This window comes from Panthera onca, chromosome X (assembly GCF_046562875.1).
Source record: "Panthera onca isolate mPanOnc1 chromosome X, mPanOnc1 haplotype 2, whole genome shotgun sequence".
In the NCBI taxonomy this organism is placed as follows: domain Eukaryota; kingdom Metazoa; phylum Chordata; class Mammalia; order Carnivora; family Felidae; genus Panthera; species Panthera onca.
In genome coordinates this window covers 112,137,768-112,150,984 of record NC_138357.1, presented here as the reverse complement: position 1 = coordinate 112,150,984, position 13,217 = coordinate 112,137,768, and the positions used below count along the sequence as shown (strand labels likewise).

Genomic DNA, 13,217 nt, shown 5'->3' with positions numbered 1-13,217 from the left:
CTTAAATTCTTTTTTAGGTTACTTAGCCTTAGGATTCAAATGTAGACTTCATCCACTAAATTAATATTCTGGTCAGCCTGGTGGCTGAAATTTTAGGTAATGTAACAACTGATTACTTTTACACTTCACTCATCTTACTATCCTAATACTGGGCAATAAAGAGTTTTTTTTTAATTGGAACAAATGGCTTAGAGAGTTCACTCTGGCCCCATTTGGAGCTGACATTGAGTTACCTTTTTTGTCTGAGTTATTAGGTTTCTGACAAAATTATTTCTAAAGATAACTACAGCAGTGAAAGTATTTATAGCCATTATGGAAGTTTTTAAACTATATTTTTTATTAATAAAGATTTAAAATGCTGTTTATTTACTTATATCTGCATATATACACATGCTTTGGGGTTTTTTTTTGCTACATATAGATAACTATTGCACTGTTTGCTTATATTTTCAAGTAAATGTGTCTTTGTTAAATGTCTAACAGTAAATGATATTATAAACATTATTCATAGCAAAAGTTGTACATTTATAAGCATGTTATTTTTTGAATAGTAGGGGTTTGGTTACTTTTAATTATATTTTCCATTTGGATTCCTAAATGAAATTTAAGCATGATTTTTCATAAATACACATGTTTTCTTCATTCCTTCTCAAAATTCTTATAAATAGGAGCTATAGATTTTTAGATAACAATGCTCTGTTTCATTCCTTAGTTCCCTTGACTAAGACTCTTTGTTTTAAAAAGCCTATTTCCAACATCTTTACAAGAAGAACAGAAATGGAATATAGGAAGGAATGGCTGATATAATAATTTCTTAATATGTAAACAAAAAATTGTTTAAAATTTAACTCATGTAAATATCTTTTAAAATTGTAGTTAAAAACCTATATTATTCTGGTTCTTTTAAAATATGTTATTGATTTTGGGGAGAATGAGGTTCTGTGGTATTATTCACCCCCAAAGTGAATGTGATTTGCCTTCTTCCTCCATCTTTCCCTAGCAGAGGCTTTCAGATTCACTCAATTTTATGTTAGAATGAAATAAAAATAACATTGGCTTTTATTGAATTTTCTATAGCATATATGAATGTAAACCATTAATCCCCCAAAATAAACCTTTGGCCTTCAGAAACCACAATATTACCAAACACCATATGGAAATGGAAAAGGGGAAAGAGAGCTTTATGCTCAAGATGCTAAACTGTACCCACAGTTTTTAAATAAGCCTGCCACAGAAGCAAAGACACCAGTGACAGAAAGGTTGCAGTTAGTATATGTAATAGATAACAGGAAATTATGCAAGTAACAGGATATGTAAATCAGTCACTCTTGGTGAAAACTATGTGGGTGATTCGTAAAACTTACAGGAAAAAAATGACTGTTTTCTTCCTCCCGCGATCTTCCCCATGAGCCAACCAAGAAATTTTGATGTAGCCCTCAGAACTTGTTGGTTATGGAGAAAAAGCCTCCAGGAAGGTGGTGTGCAGTAGGTAAAACTACTAGTTTATTGTAGTCCTCAAGTTGGCTCTGTGTCTTGGACTACTTGTTCATTTTGTAGCAGTGAGAAATTGTGTTCTCTGTGCTTTCTCCTTAAATATACTACACACATTGTATATATGACTATCTGTGAAATTCACATGAAAATATTAGGTACTAAAACATACATGTAAATCAAATTGTGAGCAACTCAATATGGTCCAAGTTTCACACTAAAATTAAGCCACATAAAAAACAAATGCCTTGACATCATCTTATTTCACTGGATAAGTGACTTGTAAAGTTAAGGAGGACATGAGATGAAGCATGGTTCAATGAATAAAGATGCAAAATTGTGGAATTTTTTCCCCTAATAAAAGTCAAACTTTTAATTCCCATATTCCTTCTTTTCAAATGCTTGTTCCCTTTATCTTTTCTCTATATTACCTTTCCTAAACTAATGTTTGTAAAAATAACAATACTAAGGTTTTGTTTAAAGTTACTTCATGGGGCGCCTAGGTGGCTCAGTCGGTTAAGCATCCGACTTCGGCTCAGGTCATGATCTCGCACTTTGTGAGTTCGAGCCCCGCGTTGGGCTCTGTGCTGACAGCTCAGAGCCTGGAGCTTGCTTCAGATTTTGTGTCTCCCTCTCTCTCTGCCCCTCCCCTGCTCATGCTCTCTCTCTCTCTCTCTCCCAAAAATAAATAAACATTAAAAACATTTTTTAAGTTACTTCAGTAACTTTTAGTAATGCAAAGGAATAGAACATTATAATAAATATCTCAGCAACAAAATATTTGGTAAAAATAGAGTGTCATCAGTCACAGCATGGTGGATTGTGTATTGAATTAAGTCTATTCAGTGCTTTTAAAAAGAGCAGAACATTTGGTCAGGGGTGCCTGGGTGGCTCAGTGGGTTAAAAAGAGTAGAACATTTGGGTATAGCATGGCTGATGTCATCAGACATTCATATAGGCACACCTCAAATCTCTTCGAAATATCCCTTGTGAAGAGGTATAATTTATACATTACAACTTGTGAGTAAGAGTGTGTGTATACACAAGAGCATGTGTAAATGTTAATGAATCTATTACTTTGTCTTGTGAAGGATAATAACTTTAAAAATAGTTTAAGAAATGTCCTATCTCCCTGTCTAGGTATAGAGATGCTTTCTTGTAACTTCAAATACAGCTGTGACAAAGGTAAAGAAGTTCTGGGTTGATAGGCCTAAATTATTCCTTTATGCTTATTTTAACTTTGGCTTCTTGGTATAGAGATTATTTTCATGTGTTGGTCAAATAATTCACCAGGTGTTTGGGAATCAGATAGGCTAGGTCATGTACTAAAGGGATCAGAGACTACTTCTTCCCTCTATGTACCAAGAGGAAAGGAAGCCACTCATCTCTTCAGCACCAAATCCCAAAACCTCTTATACACCTAATCTGGGCAACCCATTGTCCAAGGACCTGCCACTTATGGTGCCCTTCACCCAAGGAACCCCTGGTGTCTGCTAAAGCCTGATCAAAGCAATCACAAGCCCCATCTACAAGAAAGCAGAACCTCTGGCTTTTAACACTTGGGATACCTTAAAGACTCTCTTGGGAAATTTTAATCCTGTTTGTGTTGCATGTAAAATACATTTCAGTGTGCAAGTTGGAGATTACATCTAAACTAGTAAGTGGTAGGACTTGCCATTGCTTAGAGACACTGGCTTGTGCTACCTTGGACAGTCAGGAAGATAATATTAGTAGTTCAACATATGAAAAATATACTATCTATAACTTATAATAATACATAATTTGTATAACATGCATATGGTGGTTTTTAAAAGATTCATTCCAGCCCATAATTAATATGAATGAAATATTCTAATGTTGAGAAAGAGAAACTTGGACTACTTACAACCACTATAAACATTTTACTGATTAAAAAAAAACCTTCTTGAAAGTGTTTCTATAATGTGTATGATAAAGCAGAGCCTTTTTATGACAAATACATACTTTATTCACTTTTACATTTCTTGTCATAATCACATCACTATGACTTTAGGTCTGGAGTATCCAAGATGCAAATGCCATTTTTTTTCAAATGTTCATTTATAAGAAAATTTATTTGGTAATTTGGTGTAAAGAAAGTCTCTTATAACTTAAGTATCATCAAGTATATTCATTTACAGAAAAATTCAATACATCTTGGTTTTACACACAAAACTAAACTCCCATTGGAGTTTCAAGGCACCTTATTGTCTCTGAAACACATTCTCCTGTTACTATATCATGTCACTAGTCTAGTTTTTAACATATATTAAGTGTCTGCCATTTGTAAAGCACCTTATTGATTGCATGTATATCCAGACAAATAAGACTCCAGTTTTATTTAGAAATGTTTAGAATCCAGGTGATTTTAACACATGATGAAGTCTGAGAACCACATGAAAGGGAAATAATAGACAACTATGGCCATATTGACAAAGGAACTATTTGAGGAGTTGATTCTTTGGTTGGGCCTTCAGAGAAGGGAAGAATACTTTTTCACTGTAGCAGTATTTTGGAGCTGCAAAACTATAGAGACAGAAAGACCAGTTAGGACCCTATTTTAAGTCTAGCAGGCAAAGCAAACCAGAACTAAGGCAATAAGAAAAGACATTAGTTGCTATGATCTATTCGTTAGGACACATGGATTAAAAAAGGGGGAAGTGGTCATAGGTAATGCCATACTCCAAATTTGAGAGGATGAGGAGGAACTTTTTATTGATGTTGAATGAGGGCAGGGAGATACTGAGTTTGATTTTCAAAATGTTGCATTCTTGAACTACCAGTGGGATATTTAGGGAGTGGGGCATGCTTGCTCTCATAATGCTTTGTGCTTTCGAATCAAACCCACTTGAATATGAATTCGGGCTTTGCCACTTAACCATATTTGTAATAGTAGCTGAGAAAACTTAATCTCTTTTTGCTTCATATTTTTCACATGTGAAATGGGTTTAATAGTTCACCTCATAGAGCTGTTAAGAATTAAAATATAAAAAAGCAATGTAATATAGATATGAAGAATATAGCATAGTGAATTATTGTTGCTTGATTAGTAAGTAGCTATTAGAATGGATGAACTGAACTCTTGCAAGTATGTCACTAGAGTTCTTCGAGGAAGCAGAGATGATTAGATTTGAGAATCATATACACAAAGTTGTTAATGGAATCTCTGGGAAGAGAAGAGATCATTGTAAGAAGACAGCATGCAGTATTAGGGGTATAACAGCCTAGGGTAAATACCTACATTTATTGGTTGTGAGGAGGAAGAAAAGATGGAGAATGAGCAATCAGAGAATATACCAGCACCTGATCTGTTGTTTCATTTATTTCCATTTTCCTACCCATTCTGTGCATTAGAGTTGGAATGTATCATGGCTTTAGAAATCTGTTGTAATCATTTAGCCTCTGCAAGAATATTGAAACATTTCTGGTGGTGTTGAGCTCACTATTTCACGAGTTAGCTGATTGTGTTTTGGATGTCTTTGATTATTAGAATGTTTTTCTTCATATGTATCCTTAACCCATTATCTCTTAAAATTTAGTACCTTATTTAATTCCTTTCCATATTAGTGGATTAGTCTCTTGTGTTAGCCACCACTAGGATCCCTTCTTCCTTCTTTCAAAGCTCCCTCTATCTCCTGGTACAAAAAGGCTTTCATTGCAGCCAATGTAAAGAATACAATCATTCTTTAAAATTACTTTTATATCTTTACATGGTTTCTTGGGTCTGTCACACAATATGTTAAAACTATAGCCATAAACAAATGTGAAAATGAAAAACTAATCTTGAAAAATGAATAGTTTACTTATTTTCACATGTGTGTACCATTACCTTTAGATCCCAACATGGAGGCTCCAAATTTCTTGAAGTTGTAACTCACATACTTGCCTCTTTTTATCATACCAACTATAATCTGTCAACCATAAGTATCTCAATAACAGTTAAAGAGAAATAAGTTAATTTCAAGAAATCACTACACTTAATTATATGGCTAAAGATATGTTAGGATATCATAGAACCAAAGCTGGGAATTATTTTCCCCAGAACTGTAGTACCATGTCATCTTTGCCCTTCAATAGAACATGGTACAATGCAATAAATGGGTACAATTGTTAAGAATTGTATGTAGTAGGGGCGCCTGGGTGGCTCAGTTGGTTGAGCGTCCGACTTCAGCCCAGGTCATGATCTCGCGGTCCGTGGGTTCGAGCCCCGCGTCGGGCTCTGTGCTGACAGCTCGGTGCCCAGAGCCTGTTTCAGATTCTGTGTCTCCCTCTCTCTCTGACCCTCCCCTGTTCATGCTCTGTCTCTCTCTGTCTCAAAAATAAATAAACATAAAATTAAAAAAAAAAAAGAATTGTATGTAGTAGACAAGATAGAAACTAATGAAGAAATGAACCAAATTAGAGAGTTCCAGGTAGGACTAAGGAAAAGGACTATTTGAATGAGAGATGAAAGATCTAGTTGCAACTAGCAAGCACTGGATGGGACTGATACAGCTATAGCCTACCCGTGTTCATAGAAAAAAATGTCACACATAGGCTGTGAATTACTTAGCCAGCTTCATTCCCATTCAGTAAATAACGTATGAACCTGACTTAACACTTAAGTTTATCTACTGAAATCATTTATTGAATCAAAAATCAACAGATAATATAATTCTTGACTTAGTAAGCACTGCTAATAATCTTTTTTGCTAATCATCTGAAAGGATAATTAACAGCAGACGTGATTACCCCATTGCCACCTTTCATTTTTTTAAATAGTGTTGTCTTTCTAGTTCTATACTTTTTGTGGAAATTGTTCCTCCATAACAAACAGTCCTCATTAAGTAATTAATAAAATTCATGATTATATAACTGGAATATGGACTAAGCCCATTTATTTTGTTGATTTTGTTGTTTATAATAATTTGTGTTTATCACTAAAAGTTCAGAAAATAAAAGTATAAAGAAGAAAATGTATATTGCAGTCCTTACTTCCATTTAGCATAACCACTGTTAGCAGTGTTGTATATCTATGTTTTCTATATTTATATAAAATTTTTTTACAAAATAGAGTTGAGTTACATTTGCTATTTTGGAACTTCTTCCCACACAAAAATTTTTATTTCCCTTACTAATGGACATTTACATAATGTACAAATTTTGGTTGGTTTTAACAGTACTGTGACACACATGTTGCACATTTATCTCTGCTGTTATTCAAATCATTTCCTTCTGGTAGTGGAAGTAGAATTGGGAAGCCAGAGATACATACTTTAATGAGTCTTCATGGATATTTGTTTACTTTTGTTTAAAGTACTACTAATGTTATGTCAGTGAGAATGGGAAGGCTGATTAAAACATAGAAAATTTGTGTTGTATGTAAGTGATTAATCACTGAATTCTACACCTGAAACTAATATTGCTCTGTATGTTAACTAACTGGAATTTAAATAAAAAGTTGGAAAAACACTGAAAAAAATACTAAAATTATATACTTTTCTGCCATTAAATAACATTCAGCTATAAAATTAAACTCTAACCAAGTTATTACTTTCTCATCAATAAACAATTCCAATTTCTCATGGAAAAGCAATTCTGTTTTGGAGAATTGCATATTCAAAAAGAGCATAGAGAAAGTTTAAAAGAACAGGATGAATCAAATTACAGTGAATATTATACAGGAAAACACCATCTAGCCTTAGAAATTTTCAACTAGTCACCATGATCATATCAGAATAAAATGGAAAGAAATTGGTGGATAGAAATGTGTAATTTGTTGTTGAGAATACATATGCTGAAAGGAAAATATGGCCATCATATTCAATGCTTTAGTATAGTTAGTAATTCTTTGAAAAAAATAAATGATAAAATGTGGTTATTATTAAAAAGTTGCTCATAAATTCTTTGTATAAACAGTATGTTTTCTCCATCCAAACTTTGAACTCAAAAATCTGTTCACATATTTTTTGACAAGCAAAATGAACACTTGGATTTGAATTCACTTTGCTTTGACTCTTGGCTTATCAAAATGGCTTATAGAGACACTAGTTGGCTATCAGAGAAATCAGATTCAATGTAATATACCTTTGGGCACATAATAATCCTCACTTATATGTAATGGGAGATATTTGACCAGTTTCATTACTTTAGTTATCTGCATTAATGTGATTTTTTAACTGGCAGCCTCTTATTCGTGTTAGGCAAGTATCATAATGATCATTTTGATTCATATCTGAGACCCCTGAGTTTTTAAGCATTGTAACATCTCACTTCTTTTCTGTCCTTTTTCTCTTCACCATCACTCCATTCAGCTGCAAAAGAGGTTATAATTTAAATGAATGCCCACTCATTAGATAAGCCAGAGTCACCCATTATCCTACAGTGGCCGCCGTCCAGAGTACCTCTTCATCATAGTCTCAGGATCTGTGATTCTTTTGGTGGAAGTGCTTATTCTTTTCAGCTTGATCATTATCTTCCTAGCAAAAAACATGATGAAAAGCAGGCAAAGGCACCCATTCCCTTACACTTGGGTGCCTAGGAAAAACAACAGTACTGTTCAGACGATTTGCTAAATCCCACTTGTAATCCAGGATAAATTTTGATCCAATGTATTTGTATAACATCCTGGAAATTTCTAATCCATTAAAGTTAGGATAAAAGGTTCTCTCTTTTAAGTGTGAAGTGTGTGTTTTTTTTAATCTTGGAATCATAGCTATTTTTAATATGTTTCTTTAAAGCATAGTTAGAGGATTTCAGTTACCTGATAACTGCGTAACTAGTCCATCTTGAAGCAAACTAAAATTATTCTATGTTTAAAAGCTTAAAAGGATGACGAGTGAAGTAATTTAACATGGATAACAGTTGAGCCAGGTTTCAGGACATTTATCAAATACTTCCATTTAATTATACATTATGTTTTGAGGTGATATTCAAGTAGAATGGCTTCATTAAATTCAGCACAATTTAAGTTTATAGGGTTGTTTGGAACACATGTCCAATAGCCGCAGCATGGGAGTAGTGTTACGTTGTCATTTTTTTTATTTTATCCTTATAGCATGGGAAAGGGTTGATTTTACTGATGCTGTCTTCCATGCATCAGAATGTTGCCTTGGTTTGTCAGTACCAGCTAATGGTAGTATAAAGTCACTCTAATTTAGAGACACTTGTACCACATATCTCTAAAAGATGGTGATGAGAAAGCATGTGGTATAGGTTGTAAGCTCAGGACATTGCCAAGTCTTTGTGGATTTTTAAATTGTACTTATCAGCAGAGCTTGGATCTAGACCTTGCACAGCATTGATAATGACATAATTTCTTTAAACTCTAAATTACTCCATTGGTAGAATACCGTTTTAGTCTCTCCTTTGACATGGTAAATGTCCATTATGTTATCTCATAATAAATAACATGGACTCTAATGCAATAACATGGTTGGTTAACCAATACAGAGATAAAATTTCTTTTGAGTATATATCTCCTTAAAATTGATAGGATGGTACACCAATTATGTGATTTTCTTTTTTTTTTTTTTTTTTTACTAATCTTATTAAAGGGGGAGAACATTAAATCTTTGAATACTGTACCTCAATTTTATTGTAATGATTTTGCTGGTTACCAGGTGGGGTGGCAGTTGAAAAATTTGGTGAATGCACTACGAGAGGACCCGAGTGGTGTTATCTTAACTTTGAAAAAGCGACCTCAGAGCATGCTTACCTCAGCACCAGCTTTACTGAAAAATATGAGATGGAAGCCCCTTGCTCTGCAGGTAATGAAGCTTAATCATAAGTCATACACCATCATTTTAGCCATAGATTATCTCCGTAATGCTTCTTTATTGTGCCTCATCTCAGCAGCATATGGATTAATCTTGTATGCTTTTGAAAATTTGTTTGTGAAATTATCTCTTCACAGCTTATCCTAATAGGCTTAATGTGATGAAATCTGTAAGTTACTCTAACTAAAACCCAAATGATAAAGAACTCTGCCTTAATTTGTAAACATTTAAAGCATAATTACAAAAGAACACAAGTTATTTCAAACCAAAATGTGAATAGAGATGAAAAGAGACGTTTCATTTGTAGATGTAATCTTCTATTTCAAAGTTACACTCGTACACTTTGAAGAAACTAGATGACAGTTTGTAGAATTCTTTTAAATCAGGTCATAAGATAGTAATAGTTATTTCTAAACAGTAGGTAAAGAAAGTTTTATTTAGTAATTAAAATGTACCTACTACATTCCTTCTGACTGATCTTTTTTTTTCTTTTCCACCCTATAGGGTGGCAAAATAGGGAAATTATTGCTTTAGAATTTCTGCATTTTTCTTCAGCATGAAACCACTCTAAAATATTACTCTGGATGTTGGTAAATGACATTCATTAAGAAGCAGAGTACCTAGGAAGTTATAAAAATATGATTCTGATTAATGAAAGACAAGGAAGTAGTACGTTTCCTTCTGTTTCAGTCAATATAATCTTTAAACACATCATAAAAGAAATTGTCTTTCACAAAACATGCATTTTTAAAATAGGAAACTATTAGCTTTCTTAGAAGTCTAATTTTTTAACAACTTAATTGCCTGTTGAACTAGAACATTGCCAATTGTTCAGACTAAAAAGAAAAGCAATATATGTAAGTGCCATTTTTATCACTGCTTTGTAAATTATTTCTAAGTCCTGTATTAGTGCCTTATACCATTCTTAGATTTTTTTCCCCTAAAATCCTAAATTCTCCATTACACATGAATGGCCTTATAGATTATAATGATTTCTCATTGTTTAAAACTTTACTACTTATTGGCCTCAGTGTTGCATTATATTTAAATAACATAAAATGTTATTAACATTAAACGTTAAAATATTCTAACATTAAGGTGTTTAAATTGTTAATGTTAACATTTAATTTTTCAAATACATACATGTACACTGTATTAATATGTCCAAATATATTTGACTTGCAGTATATGTCTATTATCAAAGATTTTTAATGTCATTAAAGTTCAGAGTTTAATGTTTTTTGACTCATTAAATCATAGATAAGCAGAACAGACTTTACCATCATATCATTTTATTTTCTTGCTGTATTATAAGTTGCTTTGTTGTTCCACCTGTAGTTTTCCTATTGACATGTCTTCTTCAAAGATCCTGAGAAGTGGGAACACTGAAGAAGAGTCCCACAATTTCAGCCATTAGGTTTTTTCTCTGTATATGTGTAGTTAAAGTTAACAACTTCTCTCTAATCCCTTCTATTTCACCTTGAACACCAAAAAAGACACTGTTTTCTTGTTGATCCATGGACACTGAGGGACTATCTCTAGGAAACAAATTGATAATTTGGTCCCTTTTTAGATTCTTTTCCACAAACACAAACTGGAGAATTAAGGTAATGACAGTATCCAGTTAGTCACTTTTATATAAAATGCTGAAATAATTGAAAGACCAACATTTCTTTTTTGCTACACATTTGATGTGCATATTCAGTGCTGGAGAACAAAGACTTTAATTTTTTAAATTATCTCACATCATTTTAAAATTATAATGGGTTATTAGCACACTGTTTCTAGGTCCATTCCTAATTGCCAAGAAATATGCCTCACCAGATCACTAATTATATTTATTCCTCATTGTCTGTTCAGTTACTCTCAGTATAAATTTACTGTTTCAGATTGCTGAAGTCAGAAAAAAAGAAAATCAGCATTTCCATAAATGCTTATATGTATCAACATTTTTGTAAATTTGTTATTTCAGCTGAACTTAGTTCAACTGAAATGTATTGTCAAAGCTCAACTCCTTAACGATAAACAATGCTGTTGGGAAAGTGGGGGATTTACTTTCTGTTTCCTTACAAATTGCTTCAGTGGTTGACCTTTTACAGAGCAGAAGGAAGAGTATTAGTTTTAAATACTTCGTAGTAGTGGTAACACAACATCTTGGTGTTAAAGAGCAATAGATAAGTCCTCTAACATACTCTACCACCACCACCACCAAATATCCCTGAAATTTTGAAGACCTGAAATTGTACCAATACAGAGTTGTTTCTTGATCGTACAGCTTTGGCCTACTCTAAAATACTAAGACACTGGAAGCATAATGGGACCTATCTGGTCAGAATTTTTAAACTGTAGATTAACCAAAGATGGACAAAACCGGATGGTACCAGAATCTGTAGATTAAAAGTAGACTGCCTCCAGAGGAGGAAACGTCAAAGAAATCATGAGATAAGAAGGTCTTACAGGCAGTTTGTGATTCCTTTGTGACTTTGCCTGAGGCCACATATTTTTTCCTAGTGGCTGAGAAAGGACCTGAGGTGAAATAAAATGCTTAATGTAGGAATAACCCTCTATGCAGACATAAGTACCAGTCTTACTGTATTCTTGCTTCTGGTATGTGTACAAATACGTTGGTACTAAAATGCCCATTAACTCACTTAAGTATAAATCTTCAGTGTTCACACCTGAAGAATTGGACCTTAGGTTATTTCTTTTTTCATTGGGCATACTAACATTCTACTAAGAATTATTTAGATATTACAAAAAGAAATAATTTATGTAATTTGTTTAATTTGATATGTCTATTTCAACTTTTTCTTCTCTACCAGGCTTACCTACTAGCATTTTCAAATAAAATATGGCAAAACTTATGTAGTGTGGAAATAGACACTAATACATGTACCTTAAAAAAGAACAACTTTATTCTAATGTAAGGAATAATTATTTTTTAAACTAACAAGGAAATAATTTGTACCTACACAAAATTTAACCTTATCTACCCTAAGGTAGAAGATTGTTATGGAATACTACATTTTAATGAAAGAAGTTTTATTCCTAAAAAATATTTTGAAAGGATAGTAACGTCTATTAATAATCAACTGCAATGATGAATTTAGATTTGGATTTTCTTTTGAAAATTATTTATGAAATAATAGCAAAATAAACAAATAAAAATAAACAAAAGCATACAACTAAACTTCATGCTCACAGAGCAATTTCATGAGTACATTTCATGAAATTTGGCAGCTCTTTTAAAATTCCTGATTTGTCAAACATTTTACAATGGAATTGAAAGACTTAAAGATACCTTAGTCAAATACTATGAACAGATTTAATCTGGAGTTGAATTCTGTTGTCATCTGCACCCATTTATAAATAGTAGAGATGTTTTACCTGAGATAAAATCTTTTATTCTATGAGAGCAAATGAGGGATTCCCTGCTTTCCAATAACTTGTTTTTAAAAACATGTTCTTAGTAGCACTTCTCATGTCCTGGATTTTGGTGAGCTTGGTGATTGCTTATGGTCAAGTTCTTAACAATTTAATGAAAAAAAAAAAATCCCAGGGAACTCTGGATAAATCTCAAGGTATATTTTTGGTGTTTGTGGTTTCACGTTAGTGTGCATAGGTCACAAGCATGTGTAGGTGGTGTCATTTTCTTCTTAAAAGAGATGCATGGGAGAATTAGCTGGACACTACCAAGAATGTTGATTGAAATCATCACTGAGAATCAGCATTTTTAAAACCATTAAAGAACCCAGCTTTTTTGGTAGGAATGCATCTCAAATGATCACTATAATTAGTGTTGGAATTCAACATACTGATAAAGGTTTCATTAAACACATTTTTATAAGAAATAATATCAAGCTGTATTATTAGAAGTATGTTCCTAAACTGCATTCTTATCCATAAATCTCATATATCCATGTGGTAGTTTTCTTGTGTGGTTTTGTGCTT

The 13,217-nt window shown here is 33.0% G+C and overlaps 1 protein-coding gene across 5 annotated transcripts in view; it reads left to right on the top strand.

Annotated features, from left to right (window-relative positions):
- CNKSR2 (connector enhancer of kinase suppressor of Ras 2) overlaps positions 1 to 13,217 on the top strand; it is a 297,465-nt gene that overhangs the window by 163,058 nt on the left and 121,190 nt on the right. For 3 of the 5 annotated variants that reach the window (XM_081793473.1, XM_081793472.1, XM_081793476.1), the window contains exon 9: positions 9,111 to 9,257. The exons of the other annotated variants lie outside the window; for them this stretch is intronic. In XM_081793473.1, the coding sequence (XP_081649599.1) occupies positions 9,111 to 9,257 (147 nt within the window). The remainder of the gene's footprint in view (positions 1 to 9,110; positions 9,258 to 13,217) is intronic. 5 annotated transcript variants of the gene reach the window in all.